Source organism: Pediculus humanus, genomic scaffold (genome assembly GCF_000006295.1).
Source record: "Pediculus humanus corporis 1103172108284 genomic scaffold, whole genome shotgun sequence".
Lineage (NCBI taxonomy): Eukaryota > Metazoa > Arthropoda > Insecta > Psocodea > Pediculidae > Pediculus > Pediculus humanus.
The window spans coordinates 129,320-150,752 of NW_002987853.1; the positions used below are offsets into that span (position 1 = coordinate 129,320).

Sequence of the window (21,433 nt, forward strand, 5' to 3'; positions counted from 1 at the left end):
GGAGAAGGAGGGGAAGGGATGGTTTCTTATAAAAATATGAAATGGTTCATTTTCTTTCTTTGGACATTATCCAAAAGGTTAAAAGAAATGGCAAAAAGGTTTTTCGAAAAGGATACTCATCACTCGATGATTAAAAAAAAAAAAAAAAAATTGAGGAAAATTCCATGGAAAATTCATGGAAAATGGCACTCGTGAGAGTATTTCAACCTGGCAATTTTATTATTATTATTACGTGATAAAAATATCATAATACCCTTTTCCGCACGCGCACACGCACACACATGCGGCTTTACACTTTATCATCCGACGTAAAAAATTTTTATGAAAACCAAATTTTAATAATAATAACAATAATAATTTTAATAATAACGTATAATACAAATTTACTGCACTGCGGAAACAAAATAAATAAATAAATAAATAAAAAGTTTTTTTTCTTCTTTATGTTTATGACGTTATTTTAATGTAAATAATAAACAAGGCGGTGAAACCGTCACGCGTCACCCGGCACATATTCATACTATTATTATTATTTACGTTTTTTTTTTTTTCTTTGGTGAATTTACGTTTTCGTTTCGTTTTGCACAAAAAATGTATATATATACGTCGTTTGAACTTTTAATAATAATAATAATAATAAAATATCAAACGTGCGATCGTCATTAATTTACTAAATAAAAAAAATACACGGATCGTAAAAAAAAAAAAAAATTTTCTTTCCCTTTTTAAAAAAAAAAAAAAAATCCGCCAAGAAAAAGAAAAAAAAAATGGATGAATTCCTCCGTAATTTATTACTCTATGACAAATGTGAATACATTTTTTTTTGTATATTATATCGGGCCAAATTTTTTTTTTTAAAAGAACAATAATAAAATTTTAATAGGTGTTATAAATAAATAAATAAAAAATATGATTTTTTTTTTTTTAAACAGGAAGTAGTTATGAATGACAACGGAAATAAAATTTAAAAAAAAAAAATGCGGTTACGAACGACTGAAAACACGACGAAAAAAAAAATGTCGGAAATTTTTTATAAAAATTATTAATAATATTTTTCATATATACGTCACGAGTTTATTTATTTATTTATTAATTTTTCTTGATAATGATAATGCTGACGAAGAGATAGAAAAATAATTAACTTTAACAATAATTAAAAAACTTTTCTATCATAGTAGAAATTACCTTAACGGTAGAAGAAAACGTTAATTAAATTTATTTATCAGAAAATTATGTATACTTAGACAGAGGAAGAAAATTTTATTAAAAAAAAAAAAAACACACGCATAATAAATAAACTATCATTAATTTATCTAAAAGCGCACACACGCGTACGCGCACACACCCACACACAGCATCCCCATTTGTTGTTTAATTTATTTTACTCGTAAATTTTCTTTTTCTTTTTTCACCCCCTTCCCTCTCCCCCCTGCTTCCCCAAATAAAAATATATATAAGAATAATGTATAAGTAAAGTTTTTAAATGAGATTTTTTTAAAAAGAAAGTTAAGTAAGAGATTTTAAAATCTCTTTTTTGGAGATTAATAAATAATAAAAAAAAAAGGACAAAACTTGTAATTAATTTACTTAAAATATTTAACTTTAATAAAACTTACTCGATTATTCTTTTTCATTTATTTATCCTCCTCCTCACAAACATAAAATAAAATATATTTAAATAAAAAAACAAACATGGACGCGTACCGAACGAATAAATAAATTAAAAAACAAAAAAAATTAATCAATTATTAAATCCGTACGCCATTTTGCATTTACCGAAACAAATCGTTAAATTTTTTGACACTCTATGATTTTTAATGCGAAACGTTTCGTTGCATTACGAACGATGACGTCACGCGCGCAAATTATAAATGCGCGTTCAGAAATTTTAATATTTAATGTAATCGTTTGTACGCGCCATTTTAAATTTTGAATTAACCGAAACGAAAACGAATTTTAACCGTTTTTTTTTTAAAATAAATAAATAAATAAATAATAGTTATTAAAAACTTACCTTTACAAGCTTTCCTATGAGTTATCGGTTTCGTAGGATCTCTATAATAACCTTCTTTACAATAATGACAAAATCTTCCGGCGGTAAAATGCCTGCATTTGAGACAAACACCTCCGCTCACTCTTCCCGATAATTTATACAATTCCATATTGAACCGACATTTTTTCGAATGTTGATTACAATTGCAAGCTGTAAACAAAAATAAGAAAAAATTACTTTAAAATCATTTATTTATTATCATTTGACGCCATTTTTATAAAAAACAAATTTTCTTTTAAAAATAATAATAGTAATTAAATAAAATTAAATTTTTATATAAAATAATAATTAAAAACAAATCGATAAATCATTTTTTTCCTCCTCTCTCCCCCCTCCTCCATCATTTATTATTATTATTATAAAACAATTTCATTTTTTTTTGTAATTAATTTAATTTTTTATTATAAATTATATAAATTGACAGTTTAACAGCTCTTTATAAATAAAATAAAAAAAATTTTAAATGACATTTTAAATGGCAAAATAAAAAACATTTTTTTTTTTTAAACAAAAAAGGTTAAGTTAAAATTTAACGAAAATAAATAAAATTAAAAATTTTTACTTATTAATAATTTAAATAATAATAATAATAATTAAAATAAAAGTTATTAAAATATAATTTTAATAGATAATAATAATAATAATAATGTGACGACGTGAAATTTTTTAATTAATCCATCGCGAAAAATTAATTTTTATTTAAGTGAAAAAATTTAAAATTTTTTTTTAATAACAACATAAAATTAATAAATAATAAATAATAAGGTAATAAAATGTAATTTTTCCGTTATATATTACGTAATAATTCAACGGAATTTTAAAACGATGGGGGAGGGGGAGAGGGGAGGGGAAAATTCGTAAATTTTTTCTTATTTTTTTTTATAATTTCGTTTTTAAAAAAGTTTTTTTTTTTTTTTTCGTTTTTTCCCATGAACAAAAATTAATATATATGTAAACGCGTAATTAATTAATTTATGTACATAAATACATAAAGTAAAGTAATTAATCATAAAATTTTCTTATTAAAATAAAAAAAAAAAAAAAACTTTTCATGGAGTGACGATAAATTACAAAAAAAAAAAAAAATTAATAAGAAATAATAAAAAGTTTTACGTCATTCATCGATCAAGTTATTAATTAATTAATTAATAATTTAATTATTTATTAATCGATTATTTTATTTTATTTATTTATTTATTTAAAAAAAATAAGTCGCGAAAACAAAATCCACGAATTTTTTGTTGTTGTTGTGATAAAAAAATAAAAAAATATTCAACTTTTTTGTAAATGAAATAAAATAAAAAAAACATCCCTTATAAAATTTACAGATACTTTAAATGGAAAATAATAATAATAATAATAATAATGCTAATAATAAGATAAGAAAAAGTCTTTATTTATGTGTAGAGAGAGAGAGAGAGAGAGAGAGAGAGAAGGGGGGGAGTCGGAAGAAGAGGAAAAAAAGAAAAGCCAAAGGTAAATTTTATTTAAAAATAAGAATAAAATAAAAGGATGAGAGAGAAATAAGAGGGGGAGAGGAGGGAGGGGAGAGGGAGGATAGTAGAGAAAGAGAGAGAGAGAGTGAAACAAAGGAAATGAATAAATGAGAGAATAACAATAAAGAAAGTTGTAAAACAAAAGAAAAATTTAAGAATATTAATGACAAAGATAAGGAGAAATGAAAAAAAAAAAAAATTATGCAAAGACTCAAAGAGCAATTTAAAAAAGAATTGCTCCTTCCTTTTTTTTTTCCTTTTTTCCTTTTTTTTTTATCCCTAAACAAAAATAAAAATGGAGAACGAGTTAAAGTTTTACTTATTCAGCAATTCAAATTTTTTTTTTCTTTTTTTGACTTTTTCATTTTGTTTAAAAAAAAAAAAAACTAAAAAAAAAAAAATGAAATTTTTATATATTATTTTAAATTCGTTATAATGAAATCCGCGAACGATTTTCCTTTTTTCCTTTGACATAAATTTTTTTTCTTCCTTTTCCATTCTTATCCATTTATTACACATTACGAACGTAATTAAATTTTTATTTAAAATAACGAATTCAATAATCAAATTAATTATTCCTTAAAAGAAAAAAATTTATTTCCTTTGTCAAAATTTTTCCATTAATGACGTCATAATAATAACACGAATTCATTATTTTCATTATTATTTAACGTGAAAACACAAAAAAAATTTTTTTTTTTTTTAATATGTTAAATGATGCAAAATAATAAATTTTTTACTTTTTTTTTTCTTCTGCTACGACGTTAATAATATTTATTAATAAAAAAAAATTAATTTAAAATTACCGTTACGCGTTTCCTTTTTTTTTCCTTTTTTTCCTTTTTTTTATACTGCTTATTATAAACGGGGTAAATAAATTACGTTTTTTTTTTGTTTTACTCTTGAATGCACATTTCACGGTTTTGAATTACATAAATTAAAATTATAAATATTTAATGTTTAATTCACGTTGAGTAAAAAGGAAAAAAAAGGAGAGAAAAAAAAGGAAAAAAGGAAAAAATTAACTTTTTTTTTTTTTTTAATAAAAAAAAAACCCTCGAATAAAAATTTAATAAATAATACTAAAAAAAAAAAAAGATGCAAAGTTTAATACAAACGAAGGATTAAAAAAAAAGAAAAAAAGGAAAGAAAAGGAATTGAAAAAATGGAAAAGAAAAAATGGTAAAAATTAAGTTGTATGCAAAATATCAAATAATAAATTACCAAAAAAAAAAAAAAAGGTTTTTTTTAAATTTAAATAAGAAATATTGTTTCTTTTTTTTTGAAACCTTGTTTCAGGAGCGGAATAAGGTTATTTATAATTTACCGAGCCGAAAAAAACATTTATTTATTTATCTATAAGTACCTTTCGCGTTGTCAATCAACCCTTATTTGAAATAATTCAAAACATTACTGGAAACCTTTTTAAAAAAAAAAAAAATATTTCAACCCTTAAATTTTTTCTCACCCTCAAAAAATGGCGGCGAAATTCATCGTTTAATTAAATTTTTTAAAAGCAGAAAAAAAATTAGGGTTATAAAAAAAAAATTTCGTTTTACGTCACGTCATAAAGTAAATAAAAATTTTTAAAAAAATTAAAAATCACGAAAAACCATAGAGTAAATAAAAAATATTAATAACTTCGTAAGAAAAAAAAAAAATCTAGCAGAATAAATGAACGACGATTTTTTTTCCTTTCTTTCCGTTGTTGCTGTCCTTGTTTTCTAATAATAATAATAGTAATAATAATATTAATAAAAATGATAATAATAATAACGACAGTTTTTTAAATTATTCAATATAAAAATATTTTTCTTAAAATTTTTTTGGATTTTTTTTTGTTAAACATTTCGACCGATTAAACAATAAAAAAATTCCGACGAAAAAAAGAAAAAATATCAAAGTGTCGCCAGAATTATTATTATTATTACTATTATTATTATTATTATTATTAAGATATAAATTAATGATAATTAGTATTAAACTAGTTTTATATTTTTTCGTAGCTAAAATTATGTAACGGCTTTAAAAAAAAAAAATAATAAAACGATAATCTAATTACACTTTTTTAAAAAAAAGAACATTTACGGCTCAAACCAATTTACTAAATTTTTTTTTATACTAAAAAAAAAAAAGAAAAAAAAAAAATAATAATAATAATAATGGTTTTAAATTTATATCGGGTTTTTTTTTTTTAAAAAAAAAAACTAAATTAAACGTGATCGACAACGAAAACCTACGAATTTTATTATCATCATCAACATCATCATCATCATCATCATTACTATATTTCAATTCACTAAAAACCGAAAAAAAAAAAATTAATGATAATAATAATAATAAAAACAACTACGACCAATTATCGCCACGTTAAAAAAAAAAAGTGAAACGCGTTTTTTTTATTAAAAAGGTGAAAAGTTTACGAAATTTTCGACGGTTTCCTTCTTAGTCGCCGCCGCCATTTTCGTCTTATTATAAAATTCCATAGAGTGAATAAAAAAAACTCGTTGATTATTTATTATTAATCGTAACGTTGATTATTATTAAGCCACGTTTATTTACAACAAAACGTTACGTTTTCGATAATCGGAAATTGAAAATGCTTACTACCTTTGATAAAAAAAATAATAATGATGATGTTGATGATGATGATGAGGAAAGGTAACAAGTAGTAGTAGCGAAAATTTATATAATTTAATTTTCAAAAATTCGGTGGTAAAAAGAGTAACCAAAAAGTTCACAAAGAGTTTAAATAGGTCGGTTTAATTTTTTGTTGTAAATTGTTCTGAACAACACAACGTCGATTACCTTCAACCGAGTGGTAATAAAAATTCTCTCAAAGGAGTAATAAAAAAAGTTGCACTGATTCGAGTTTTTTTTTTTTTTGTCATCTCTTGATAAAAACTTTTTTAAGAAACAATGGAAACTCAAAGGAATTATTATTATTATTTTTTTTTTGAATTAAAAATTTACAACTTAACAAAAAGTATTTTTATCTTTTTTTAAATAATAATAATAATTATTATTATTATGTATCGCAGCATTGTGGAATGTATAAAAATTCAATAAAAAAGTTTCCCTCATAATATAATCAAAATGGCGTCGACGTTACGTAATGCCAACAGACGCACATGGAAGAAAGAAAGAAAGAAACCAACCAACCAACCTTTTTTCCTTTTTTTTTTTCCTTTTTTTGAAAAAAAAAATTTTTTTTTTTCTTTCCGCTTCGTCTGCTTTTTTAAGATAAGAATACGTTTTTTTTTTTTTTTTTTTCATTATTAAACTTTTATTCACCCTTTAAAATTAAACTGTAAAAAAAAAAATTTTTTTTTTATCCACCCTCTTACAGTATTTAATTTTTTTTTTTAATGCGATTGAAAATGTAAATTTAGGGGATCAAACTAAAAAAAAAAAAAATTTTTTTTAAAGACAAACAACACACGCACGAATAACATTAAAAAAAAAATTTTATCGAATAACTTTAAACGTGTATAACTTTTTCAAAATGGATGATTTGAAATCATAGAGAAAGAGAAAAAAAGAGAGAAATAGAGAGAGAGAGAGGAAAAATAATTTGTTTAATAGATTCTTCTTATTATTATTATTAATCGGGAAAAATTTTTATAGAATTTATTGATTTTTTTTTTTTTTTAAATTTTAAAAGTTGACGAAATAACCGTTAAATTTATACGTTTGTATTTTTCGAAAGGAAATTTGGACTTTGTTTGGTTGTTCGGTTGTTGTTGTTGTTGTTTTGAACTTATTTATTATAATAAATAACTTGTTTAATGAGAGGAACCAAAAAAAAAAAAAGATTAGAAAGAAAGAAAAAAAATGAGTATACGAGACAAGAGGTAAAAGAGAGAGAGACAGAGAGAGAGAGAGAGAGAGAGAAAGAGAGAGAGAGATACACGTTTAATACAATTCAAGGTCTGACTGACATTTTCCACGTTTCATGCATGAATAATACTAAAATTTTTTTTTTTTGTTCATCGTCACCATCGTTTTTTTTTTTTTTTTTACATCCAAATATTCCAAAACAACTTTTTTTTTTTTGGTTCGGTTCGGAATCGATCGATAAAAAAAAAAATTAATGCGAATTACTATTATTATTATTATTATTATTATTACTATTATTATTATTATTATTATTATTATTGACAAATGAAATAAATATTACGTCGATTGTAAATAATAAAGCAATTAGTCATTGACTTATGATAAAAAAAAAAAAAATTTAATTTGATTAGTAGTGGCAGTAGAATGATGAAATAAAATGAAATGATTTTGTAAAGTAAACCCTCCCTTCCCCTCTCCTCTCCTCCCCCCCAAAAAAAATCATTCAAGTGTCTTCTATCACCTTTTAAATTTTTTTTTTTTAAACATAAAATTTTTATTGTCACGTGTTTTTTTAAATTTCTATAAGTTTGAATTTATTTAAATTTAAAAGGGATGAAAATAAAAATTATATGCGTGATATTAATAATAATAATAATAATAATAATAATAATAATAATAATAATAATAATAATAATAATAATAATACTGGGAGCTCTGCTACGTTCAATAAAAGAAAATTTGAAAAAAATTTTGAGGAAATATCGTTTTTTGTGGGAGGACCCACATTTTTTTGAAAGCAGAAACACTAACGAAATTTGAGCATTTATCCCTAAGGAATCGTCGGGTAGAAACTTGGGGAATGGATGCTTAAAGTACACGGAATCTTGTCGTATTTAAATGTGAAAATAATAATAATAATAACGGTCGCCGGTTACACCAGTTTATTAAGCAACATTATGTCTGGTTAGTATTTGGAAAGGGTGACCATTTGGAAAACTAATAACAAGGTAATGATGGAACCAATAACAATCTGAAACCTGCGAGTACCTGATCCTGAGGGTTACTTCACAGATGCTGTCGTCACAGGAGTTTGGGAATAAGATAAATTCAGAAAGGCTCACAAGAAGAATCCTTGTAGCCTCCATTAAGGTTATAGAAAAACAAAACATTTTCCATATATTCTAAGTTAAAAGATAACAAACATAAAGAAAACATGACGAATTCATGTCGTCATCAAAAAAATGATGATAATAATAATAAAACGCTCTTTGTTTTTTTTAAACAAAGTAAAAACGAAGATTTTAACTCGTCGTGAATAAGAAAAAAAAAATCTTTAAACATAAAAATATAAAATTTATTTAGCAGAAGAAAATTTAAAGAAAAAATTACGACGACGACGAAAACTTTTTCTCGTTAAAATTTTAAATAAATAAATAAATTCTCGATATTTTGTCGTGTAATTAAAATTAAAGTGGTTAAAGAAAACGGTTAAAAAAATTTAGTCACACGTTAACCCCAACAAATTCGTGACGTCAGCACAAAATACTCACACACAGAAAAAAAAAAATTTATAAAATTAATACATTTATAAACGTGGCAGTAAGGGTAGTGTGTGCAATTTATCATTATTATCGTGTTTAAAAATCATTGAGTTAGCCACCAAAACGAAAAAGGTTTTAATAAAAATGACACGAGCCCTCCATTAAACAAAAAATAGTAATAATAATAATAATAAAACTTGCACCACGTTATTGACGACTCATTTCTTTAAATCGTCGGAATCCCCCTCCCCTCCTTTTTGTTTTTAATTCCACGTTTAAAAAAAACCCGCGGGTATTTTTTCGGTTAACTTCCGACCGTTTAAAAAAAAAAAAATCTGAACTAGAAACGGCAACTTTCCTTTGGGTCCTTTTTTAATTTGTTATTAATAGCGAAGTGGAAGAAGAAGAAGAAAAAAAAAAGATTTCTATCTTTTAAAGTCTTTGATCCTTTTTATAAAACAAAAAAAAAACAAGATAAAATGTTTTCATGTATTTTTTATCCTTTCCTATTACGTACTCTCCCCCCCCACCCCCCACAACAACACATTCTTGCTTATAAAAAAAAAGTCGACATCAAACCTTATTTGAAATGCGCCAAAGACCTGTTTTTGTTTTTTTTAAACGTACCTGAAAAATTTTTTTTGTTTTGTTTTCATCGACTCAAAGGATTGTCAAATTGTCGCGTTATTATTATTATCATCTTATTTTACTAAATGTTTCGAAACTTTTTTTGCCGCCGTTTTCCGCGGCAAACTAAAACCAAAATACGGTAAACGTTCAGGATTTTTTTGTTTTTTTTTATTACGGTATCTTATTTAAATGATTTTTGCTGTCACGAACGTTTTTGATTTTAATTTCGACGCAAAAAAAAAAAAAAAAATAATGCCGTCGTTAAAAAAAAAAAAAAAACGTGGCAGTAAAATTTTTTAGTAAATCCGAGGTAACAATTTGAATTGTCAGGTGCTAAAAAGGTTGTTATTGTTGTGATAACAACCAAAAAAAAAAATTAAACTCTTTTGGTGAGATTGTTTAATAAAAAAAAACAATCAAAAAATTTTTTTTACGATTTAATTTATTTTATCGTGGCATTAAACATCAGAAGAAAAAAAAAAAGAAATCGAAGAATTAAAAAATTTTAAAGGTTTTAAAATTTAAAAAAAAATTATTTTAATTGTTTGCGTAATTAGGGGAGAGGGAGAGAGAAAGAAAACAAAATTCTTCTGCTACGTTTTTTATTATTTTTGTTTCACTTTAAAAAAAAAAAAAAACAAAATTCGAGTCTTCTTATAATCGGCGGCATAATAAAAAAAAAAGTAAGTTTTGAAAACGCGGAAAAGAAATTTTGACGTATGTTACGTATGTATGAATTTTTAATTAATTAATTACAATTCGTGTAAGAAATGCAAACAACAAACAACAAACAAACGACAAAATTTTTTTTTTTTTCCCCTTTAAATTTCATTAAAATTTTTTAACTCGATTTATTTTACTTAAAAAATTTTTTCCTCAAATCAAAACTCAAAATACTCAAAATTACCAACAACTTGGGTTCCAACAAACAAACAACAAACAATTTTAAAAACGAAACACATTCACGTACAATTTTTAAAGGATTTATTCGAAAAAAAAAAAAAAAATTTAACATTTATGGAAACGTTTTTTAAAAAGGAAGGAATAAAAAAACATGGCGTCTTTTTTCATCGGTTAAATTAATATCGATAATAGGATAAAAGAATAAATTTTATAATTTAAATACAAAATGTAATTTATCAAAAATGAAAACAAACAAACAAACGCTCGTTCGTAAAATTATATTTCAAGGTTTTTGACAAAAAAAAAATCCGTGATGATTGACAATCATTTTCCAAAAATTAATTTTCAAATTGAAATTAATAATAATAATTTTCTTTTTTTTTCTGAACAAAGAACAAACATACAAACCATTTTTGACAAACAAAAATAAAAACGTTTATGGTGCTGCGTGCGTGTTTGTACGTGTGCGTACGTGTAACCTTCGCTTAAACAAACAGAAGACGATATTAAAAATTATAATGACGTACGTGTACTCATTTTCTACAAACGTAAAAATAATTTTCGCTTTTCCAGAATCGATTAAAAAATTTTCAAAAACAACAACAACAACAACACAACAACAACCGCCATTAATGTTCATATCGAACGTCTTAAACTGTCAGAAAACATCATCGTAGAATGCATTTGACGACGGACGTTTTGTCACTCACATTCTCTCTCTCTCTCTTTAAGCTTTTTACTTTTTGTGGATGTAATTTATATAAATGACGCGTGTGTGTGTGTGTATGTGTGATAGAGAGAGAAAGAAAATAATAATAATAATAATATCGTCGTATCCCCCTTTTAAAGGTTGTACAAAATTGGTATTTTCCCAGTTAGTGATTCTGTCACGTAGCGAGGGCATTAACAGAAAATATTTGATCCCAACGGATTACGTGAGCTTTATATAGATATGTGTGTGTGCGTGAATGAGTGCGTGTGTATCTGTGTGTATATAAACACAAAATTGGATAAACAAACATACCGAACCTACACAAAAGAAAACTGATATTTTTCGATCGTACGTGCAAAATCATAAACAATTAAAAAAAAAAAAAAAAATTTCTTTGAATCGAATTACGCACACGAAACAAACGGTTTATTTTGTTCGAGACGATTATCGTAGTATTGCTGGACAAAAAAAAAAAATTATTATTTAACGTGGCAGCAGAATTAAATTCAAATTCGAGTCGGTTATTGAAATTTTGATGACAAGTTTGCGCCAAAAATAAAACGGTCGTTGAACATATTACACGATGTCACGACGGAAACGACAAACGAACAAACAAACAAACAAACAAATAACAACCGAATGAATTTTATTAACATAATAATAATAATCATTAATTAATTATTTATCGATTTGACGACGAAAAAAAAAAAATCAAATCGACCGAAAGTAACGAATTTTACTTTCATCGGAGTACGTTCAGGAATTTATAATTTTCGCGCGTTTTTTGAAAAAAATTCAAAATTTAAAAAAAAAAAAAAAACGTTTTGATTATTTTTTTTACTTCTACCACGTTTAATTTTTTATTTATTTTTTAAAAAAAAATTAAATTAAAAATATAATTAAAATTTTTTATTAGTATTATTATAATTAAATTGTGTCCGCCATTTTTAACCCGAATTTTTCGAAACCGAAACGAAAATGTAAAGACGACGGCCATATTGTTTTTTCTTTTTTTCCCCATTTCTTTCTTTGACAGAATTAAGCTTCGATATATATATAGTTATTTGTTATTTCGTCTGTGACATTTATTAGAAATTGTTTTTCTAAAACATCATCGAAAGATTACCTGTTAAAAAAAAATTTCAGGTGTGTTTTTTATATATAAAAATATAAATCCGTAAAATATGTTAGGATCATGACGTCACGTTTTCAAAACTTTTCTTTATACCCTATTAGCTTTATGTATACGTAACAAACGAAAATTTTGACGAAACAAACAACAAACAAAATTAATTTGAGTAATTTAATAAAATGTATATAAACGTTTATCTTTAATAAAATAAAAATGAATGAACTTTAACAAAAAAAAACTGGTAGTTTACTAGAAAACACACACACTCGCTGGAAAAAAAAATTCCAGGATCGTTAAAATTTTATTTACATAAAATTAATACGTTTTAAATTAATTTTAATAAATTTTATGGTTGGTCAAACTACGTAATTAAATTAATATAAATTGACAGAAGGACATTAAATAAATAAATAATTTTACGATAGTACCAACTTTTGAAACACGAATACATTTTTATTTTATCCCTTCTACTCCTTCATTTCCTTTCCTTCGTAAAAAAAAAAAACAAAATGGACGCGAATCGAGTTTGTTTTGTTCATTAATAAAAATTTATAGAGTCGAGTGGAGGTAGTTTAATTAATATATTTATTAATATTATTATTATTATAATTATTATTAGTTAAGCGAAACATTAAACGGGTATCTTTTATTAAGGTATCTTTTTTAGGTACCTTCCTAAAACCTTTTGTTCTTTTCGCTCATGAAATACATTTCCCCTTGCGTTAACGCTAAACGTTTAAATCATCGCGATATTAAATAATATTTACAGTGTCAGTAGAATAAAAATTTTTTTATAAAAAAAAGGGGGGCGGGAGGAAAAGGAGGATGAGGGGGGGGGAATGTGAAAAAAAAGAATTCATTGCAGTTATTCGTGTTGTCGTTTGCAGCATTGAATACAAAATGCAATAATTATATTCTATTAAGCATCTGTCGTTCGGTTTTTTTCGTTTTTTTTTTTTTCTCGTCTTCTTCGTTTGTTTTAAAGTCACGAGAATAATAATAATAATAATAATAAGATTGATTATTCTGCTAGGCGGTATTAAAAAAATTACGTTTGTACAACAAACAAACGCTACTCCTTTTGCCTAAATCGGTCTTTTGTTTTAAAATTTTCTAATTGTTAAAAATGACTAATGACACGTTCGTAAAAAAAAAAAAAAATCGTTTTTAAAAATGAATCGTTTGTTGTTGTTGTTGTTGTTTGTTTTATGCGGAAATAATTAAACACACGCGAACAAACCGTAGGATTTTAAAACTGTGTGAGTTTTCCGCCATTTTGAAATTACCGTTATCGAAAGTTTTAAATATTGAGAAGAAAAGAAAGAGAGAGAGAGAGGGAAAGAGAGAAAGAAGAAAATATTACTTTTTGTGGATTCAATAAATTTTTTTTTCTTTTTTTCCAGTTCACCCTTTTATTAGTCTCTGGAGAATTTAATTTAATGATATTTCATATCGATGGAAATTTTTTTTCCCTGTGTTATCCTTATTAAAAATCCTAACAATGTAAAAATCATCAATCAAAAACCGTTTTTTTTTTAGATTTCGAAAAAAAAAAAAATTGTCCGCCATTAAAATGTGTGAAAGGTCGTCGTAGTAGTCGTGGCAGTAGTCAATTTTCGTGAGAGAGAGAAAGAGAGAATATCGTTCGTATTTTTCAAAATTGGTTTTTGTAAACTATATATATATATTTTTTTTTTGAAGTGGTGTTTTTATACATTCGGAAAAAAGAAATATAAAAGTAAAATTCAAAGGAAAAAAAAGAAAAAATGGAGGGAATGAAAAAAAGAAAAACTGAGTGAAATTTTCTCTTCGACTTTTTCCATCTCAATTACACTCTAGAGAATTTTCCTTTTAAGGCACAAAATATATAGAAAGAAAAAAAAAGAAAAATATTTTCCTTCCTTCCTTCTTTCTTTCCTTTTTTTTATTTCCTTCTTTGTTACCATTCTTATTAATGCCTACCATTATTAATATTATTATTATTATTATTATTATTATTATTATTATTATTATTATTTTTTCCATTTCGATCGAAATTTTTTTTACCAAATACAAAAAAAAAAAAAAAACTTTGGCACTACTTAATATAATAATAATTTACTTACTCATTTTTTTTTTTTTTTTGAAAATCTAATTTGACCGTTACAAAATTTAAAAATGGCGATTTTTTTTTCTCACGGGCTTTTATAACAAGATAATTACACATTCATTTTTTTTTTTAATAAATAAATAAATAATAATCCTACGTTTAAATTTAAAATAGAAAAAAAAAAAAACAATTTTATTTTTAACGCGTGGGTAGAAAGTCTTTCAATAAGATTTTAAAAATTAAACAATGAATAATAATAATAATAATAATAATAGAAGAAACGAAGACCAGAAACGTTTTTTTTTCGGTTGTTGTTGTTGTTGGCAGACAAAAAATAATAATAATAATAATAATTTCGAGTAGCTCGTGTGCGTAAATCGATACCACCCAATGTTTCATTCACAAATTATTAAATTATTACGCGCGCGTTTATTTATTTATTTATTTTTTTGTATAATTTAATAAATCATTTTTAAATTTATTTATTTTATTGTTTGTTGCAACACAAAAACGAAAATAAAACGAAAAAAATCGATCGACGAATACGAAAACAACAACGACGACGACGCCATTTTTAAAACTGTGGAAAAAAAATCCGCCATTTTTAAAACTGCGAAAAAAAATCCGCCATTTTTAAAACTGGGACCAAAAAACCCGCCATTTTTTTTTTTATAAATATTTTTCCGTTATTCTCGTTATGATTTTATTTTTTAAAAAAATTTCGTTAGAAGTAAATAATGACTGACAACACAATAAAAAAAAAATTTATTTAATCTCGTTTTAATTGTTTAAAAAAAAAAAACAAATTTATTATAAATCCAGTAGTATGAAACCTTTGTTGACTCGAAATATTTTTTTCGTGTGTTCTCCCATCAACGGGATAATCTTATTTAATCCGATTTAAATCCAATTTTAATCTCTTTTGTTTTAAATAAAAAAACTTCGAATAAAAAATTTTTCGTATGTGTTCGGATTTTGAAAAAAAAAAAATTATACGAATTTTACGTTGAATTATCATCATCATCATCATCATCATTATTATTATAATTATCCTTGATAATGACAGAAGAGACGGGACGAAAGGCAACGACGAATAAATTATTTACGTAACGATTTTAACGGAGGTTACGTATCTGTGATGTGTGACGTAAACGTTTCAAAAATCTCTCGAAAGAAGAAGTTTACACGCGCACTCACGCACTCACGCACGCACACACGCACGAAAAGTGACGGTGAAATGATTTTATTGAATCGATGACATGTGAATAATTTGACACGAAAATATTTTGGTACGAAGTCTCACGAGAGCGATGCATACCTTGATTTTTAAAATGAGTATCCTTTACCTGTGAAAGGTAACACCGTGAAGAGTTCTACACGTTATTTATTATCATTATTATTACTGTTCAGGTACGACGATACGACAAGTTACATAAACCATTCTTTCTTTTTTTTTTTTTACCGTTTTTATTCCACGGAGAGAAATAAAAGCAAAAAAAAATAAAAAAAATTTAAACGACGACAATTTATTTATAAATTTCTAAAAAAAAAACATTAACGCCTACGTTAAAAGTGCCGGGGGGAGGGGAGAAAGGGGCCGAAATAATGCAACCAATTAATAATTAAATAAAAAATTTAATTAATTTTATTTAATTGACTAACGAATTTTAAATTTTAATTTTCAATCAAATTAAATTACTTCATCACGAAAAAATGTTTTTTTTACTTTACTACCAACGTTCCTACCATTATCTATTATCATTATTATTATTTCTTTTTTTTAATGTTCACTTATATATTCTATTAAGGTTTAATAAAAAAAATTAACACAAAAGGCATTTCGGTTTTTTTTTTTTTTTTTTATTGCAGACGATTGACCGACACACGAAAAACTAAAAAGAATTATAAGAGGAGACACGTTGTAGAAAGAGAAAAAAGATGAAGATAAACATGAAAAAAAAAAAAGATAGATGAAATTTAATTTAATGCACATCTATCTATTAGATAGAGGTGGTAGTGATAAAAGTTTTAATAATTCATTCTACTTTTTCTTTTTCTTTTCTTTTTGATAAAAGTGACGGCTTTTTTTTTTTATTCATCTACTTCCACTTCTATATATATATAAACTAAGACCTCTTTAATTTAATTGTTAAACTTAAAAAAAAAAAAAAAAGATTTATTAAACGAGGATGGCGTTTAGACAAACCTGTTTCCACTTTGGAATCACCTATATATAAATTAAATAGAAAAAAAAAACATTTTTTGTTTGTTGCGGTGGGTTTTTTTGTTAAAAACACAACAAACGGTTTTTTTCAAAAAATAATAATAATAATTTTAAGATAAATATCTGCATGAGTTGGGTGGTAGCGCATTTATTGTGTCTTCTAATAAAAAAAAATTTTTTTTTACAATATTTTTTCTCACGTTTGATATTAAACGCCTTTTCTTTTACCAAAAAAACCTGAAAATGCCTAGAAAAAAATTTTTTTTTTGTAAATTCAAAATGGCGTCATCGAGTTTTAATTTTTTTATATGATGATGCGTTGAAACGTGAAATAATTGTTGATAAAAATTTTTTCTCACTTTTGATTTTTATCGATAATTATTATTATTAATAACAACGTATTTTTTTTATATATAAACAAACGGTATATTTTTTTTGTTCTGCTAACCTCATTATAAGAAAAAAGGTACACCAAAGAAGCCACCATTAATACCTTTGAGCAGAAAACTATCAACAACGTTTAACTCTTAACAAAATGTTGTAACGACCTCGTGTCCATTATTATTATTATTCTAAATACAATTAACCAGTTTACAAAAAAGAAATTTTTTCATTATTATTATTATATTTAAACGCATTATAAAAAACCAATAAGTCTATTTATAATAATAATAATAATTTTAAAGTGTTAAAAATAGTTTTTTTTGTGTGTGTGTGAAGATTTTTTAATGGCGTTCAATTATAAATAAGAAAATTATTGTTGATTATTAGAGATGATATCGATTCGTAATTTAAAAAAAAAAAATTATCAAATGACTTAATAATAATAATGTTAATATTAAATCCATTATTAACATAAAATGATTATAATAAAAAGTCATAGAGAAAGAAAAAAAGTATGGCGGCGGCGGCGACGGTGGCGGCGCCACGAGGGAAATGCATCATTAAAGAACGCCCGTTCTATACTCGAGGCATTTTATTTTATTTTATTTTATTTTACGAAATAACTTTAAAGAGAGAGAGAGAGAGAAATTTTTTTATTCTGGTTAAAATAAAAAAAAAAACTTTTTTCTTGTTACAATTTTTTTTTTTTTTTTTACGTGAGAGACGAAAAAAGGAAAAAATAAATGGTTTCATTTAATTCTTTTAAATATTTATTATGTACATGACCCATCGCTACTAGCATACATTTTTTTTCCACGTTGTTTATTTTAAATTTTAAAGTAACGCACTTCGATTACTCGTTTCCTCATTTGAAATTTTTTTTTTTTAAAGTATCGCACTTATATTAACCGTTTTTCCATTTGAAATTTTATTTAAAGTAACGTGCTTGTATTAACTAACAAAGTTTTAATGTAGCGAACTTTTTCGTTTTGACGCGTTACTTTAAAAATTTTATTATTATAAATATTTATATAAAATAAAATAAAAATGTCGCGAGGCGTTGTAAATGAGTTTAATAATAATAATAATTAAAAAACCGTTAATTATTTATTTATTAGTTAGTTAATACTACGCTAATTTTTATCAAAAATTTTCCGAAAGCGATGTAAAAAAAAAAAAAAATGTAACGGAATTTATATTAAAAATGTATTTTACGTGATGTTGTAAGTATTTTGTCGTAATAAACGTTTACATTTTCTTACACCCCCCTCCCCATTCCTACCCCCATTCTCTCTCTCTCTCTCTTCTTTTCTCTTTCTCTCTTTTATAAATAAAATTATGATGGAAAAATGATTTAGTGAAAGGCATATCTTCCGCCGTCGGTATTAATTGGTTACCACAGCGGGGATTCCGTAGATTCTTTTCTCCGACGTTTTGTTATTATTGTTATTATAAAACTTAATAAAGATTTACCTTCTTTCACACTTTTATTAATAATAATAATAATAATGATGATGATGATGATGATGATGATATTAATTAATTATTTGACGCCAAAATAAAATTTACCGATGGAAGTATAATCGAAGAAAAGTTTGACATAATAAATCGAACGCGGAAATCGAATTTATTTTTAATGTTTTATAAATATTATTATTATTATTACTGTTCTTTCCGTTTCCGTTTTGCCCTTGTCGCGTTGAATAAATTGTTTCAAAATTTAAAATTCTTTAAAAAAAAATTTATTTATTTTTTTATTTCGGTTTAATTATAATCTTTCGTTAATTGTTAAAAAAAAAAAAAAAAAAAAAAAAAAAAAAAGTTAAATAACGTGTCGGAAGAAAAAGAATTATGGCGTGTATGAAGGAAGGCACGATTTAGTTACACGTCAAAAAAAAAACAACAATTTATACGAGCACACCTAAATAATTATATAAACTTGTTTGTTATTATTATTATTGTTTTAAAGTTTGTTTTTTTTTTAAATGAAAATTTTAATCCCCCCCCTTAATAAAATTTGACCACATGCGTTGGTTTAATTCATTGAAATTTTTTAAATAAAATTAAAATGTAACCGTGACCCTACGAACCTCCCTCTCCTCCCCTCCCATTTCCTTAGATAAAAAAAACCCGCGAAAATTTAAAAATAACAAAAATCTTTTGTTTTAATAACTCGACTTAAATTTTTTTTTTAAAAATCAATTAATTGAAATTATCGATGAAAAATTAATAAATAAAAAAATTTTTGTTATTAAATTATTTTCGTGGAATTAGAAGTTTAAAAAAAAAAAAAACCGCATAAAATTACTTTTAACGACGTATTTTTTCGTGGAATAAAAAAAAATAATAATAATAATTACGACGTTTATTTTTTTTTTTTGAAAATTAATGATCAATTAATTATTAAATTACAAATTAATTAATTAATTATTAATTAATTAATTGACCCAAACATGTTAATTAATAAAATTTAATTAAATTCGCATCAATTAACTTTTTTTTTTAATATTAATAAAATGTTAAAATAAAATTAATAAATAAATTATAAATAACGGAAATATAAAGTTAATGACATCATGAGTCCAAGAACACACGCACACGGAGGGATGTACAAAAATTTTTTATTTTTACATAAAATGAATTTTAATTTAATGTTAATAAATTTTTTCATTGATGTTATGAAAATACTTTATGTACATAAGTCACGTAAATAAATAATAAACGGATAAATCGGAGTAATAAAATAAAATAAAATAAAATTATTAAGATTAAAAAATTTAAACGAATGAATAATGGAATAATGGAAGAAAAAAAAAAAATTGATCGCAAATTAATTTCCATAGATGAAATAAACCGTAAATTATTTATGTGACGTATCATCATAAGCCACGTAAAAAAAAAATTTTATTTTTTTCATTAACGTTAAATTTAAAATATTATTTTAAAAAAAGTCGCCATTTTTTTTTTTGTATGGGACGCGTTCAAATCCGTCGCGAAAATTTTTATTCAAAAAAAATTTTTTTTTTTTTTGGTAAATTATTATTATTATTATTATTATTATTATTATTATTATTATTTGTTGTTGTTGTTGTTGTTGTTGTTGTTGTTGTTGTTGTTGTTGTTGTTGTTGTTGTTGTTGTTGTTGTTGTTGTTGTTGTTGTTGTTGTTGTTGTTGTTGTTGTTGTTGTTGTTGTTGTTGTTAGTATTATTATTATTATCAACGAATTAAAAAAAACGAAATAAAAAATTTTTAATTTAATTTATACCCGAAAATAAACAAAAAAAAAATTTTCCTTTTACGCTACGTTAAATAATTTTTTCATAGAATTTTTCATTTCCGGTTTTTCTTATCCCACGTTAAAAAAATTTTTGTTTTCTTTTTTAGTTTTTCGTGATTCAAATAACTATTTATTAAGAACTAATTAAATTATCGTTCGTTATTAAATAAACAAAAAAAAAAATTTCATTTTTAATTTTTTTAAATTTTTTGGCGTAACGTTAACACGCAAAAAAATAAATTTTTTTTTCTTTTTTGCCTTCGAGTTTTTTACGTCATTTATTCTCGTACCTTAAAGGAAGCAAAAAAAGAAAAAAAAATTTTAATTTAATTTTTATTAAATAAAAAAAAAAAAATACCACCCAAGTTGATGATCAGCTTCCATTTTTTTCTTTCTTTCTTTTCTATTTCAACGTTCTTTAGACACGACCCGAAGGATTTTTTCTTTTTACATTATTATTATTATTATTATTATTATTATTACTACTACTACTACTATTGCCATTATCATTATCATTATCATTATCATAATCATAATCATCATAATCATCATCATTAGCTTAAAATTAAGAAATTATTTACATAACCTGAACTAATTGTATTTCGGGCATTTTACCGATTAATAACGATAATAATGATAATAATGATGATGATGATGGCAAATAATAATAATAATAATAATAATAATAAAATATAAATAAATATAAAAAATAAAATAAAATAAAATTTTCCCGATCGTCATCGCTTTGACCGAAATTCAGCCTCGAGATAGCAAAAAAAAGAAAAAAAGAAAAAAAATTCGATGAATCGATTCTTCGATTATCGATCGATTTATCGACAGTACGTATATCGTAAATCTGTTGAATTTAAACCAAAAAAAATTTCATTACTCATCATCAAAATTTAAATTGTTTTCTTTTGCAAAAAAACAAACAAACAAACAAACAACCAATAGGAAGTAAACTTGTATGGTTAACATCTTCGTCAAAATTTTTCACGTCTCTTTGTTATTGTTGTTGTTGTTAGTTGTTGTAAATCGAACAAAAATTTTATTAAAAAAAAAAATTTATTTTTAAAATTTCGATCGATAAATTAATAATAATAAAAAAGAAAAAAAATTTTAATTATGTTACTCGGTATGAAACGCATGTG

General features: G+C 24.2%; 1 protein-coding gene across 1 annotated transcript in view; it reads right to left on the reverse strand.

Annotated features, from left to right (window-relative positions):
* The window catches only part of Phum_PHUM519850 (Netrin-1 precursor, putative), a gene marked incomplete at both ends in the record, with an annotated part of 64,150 nt that overhangs the window by 14,820 nt on the left and 27,897 nt on the right, over nucleotides 1-21,433 (reverse strand). Inside the window, one exon of the mRNA XM_002431253.1 lies at nucleotides 2,015-2,203. Within this exon, the coding sequence (XP_002431298.1) occupies nucleotides 2,015-2,203 (189 nt within the window). The remainder of the gene's footprint in view (nucleotides 1-2,014; nucleotides 2,204-21,433) is intronic.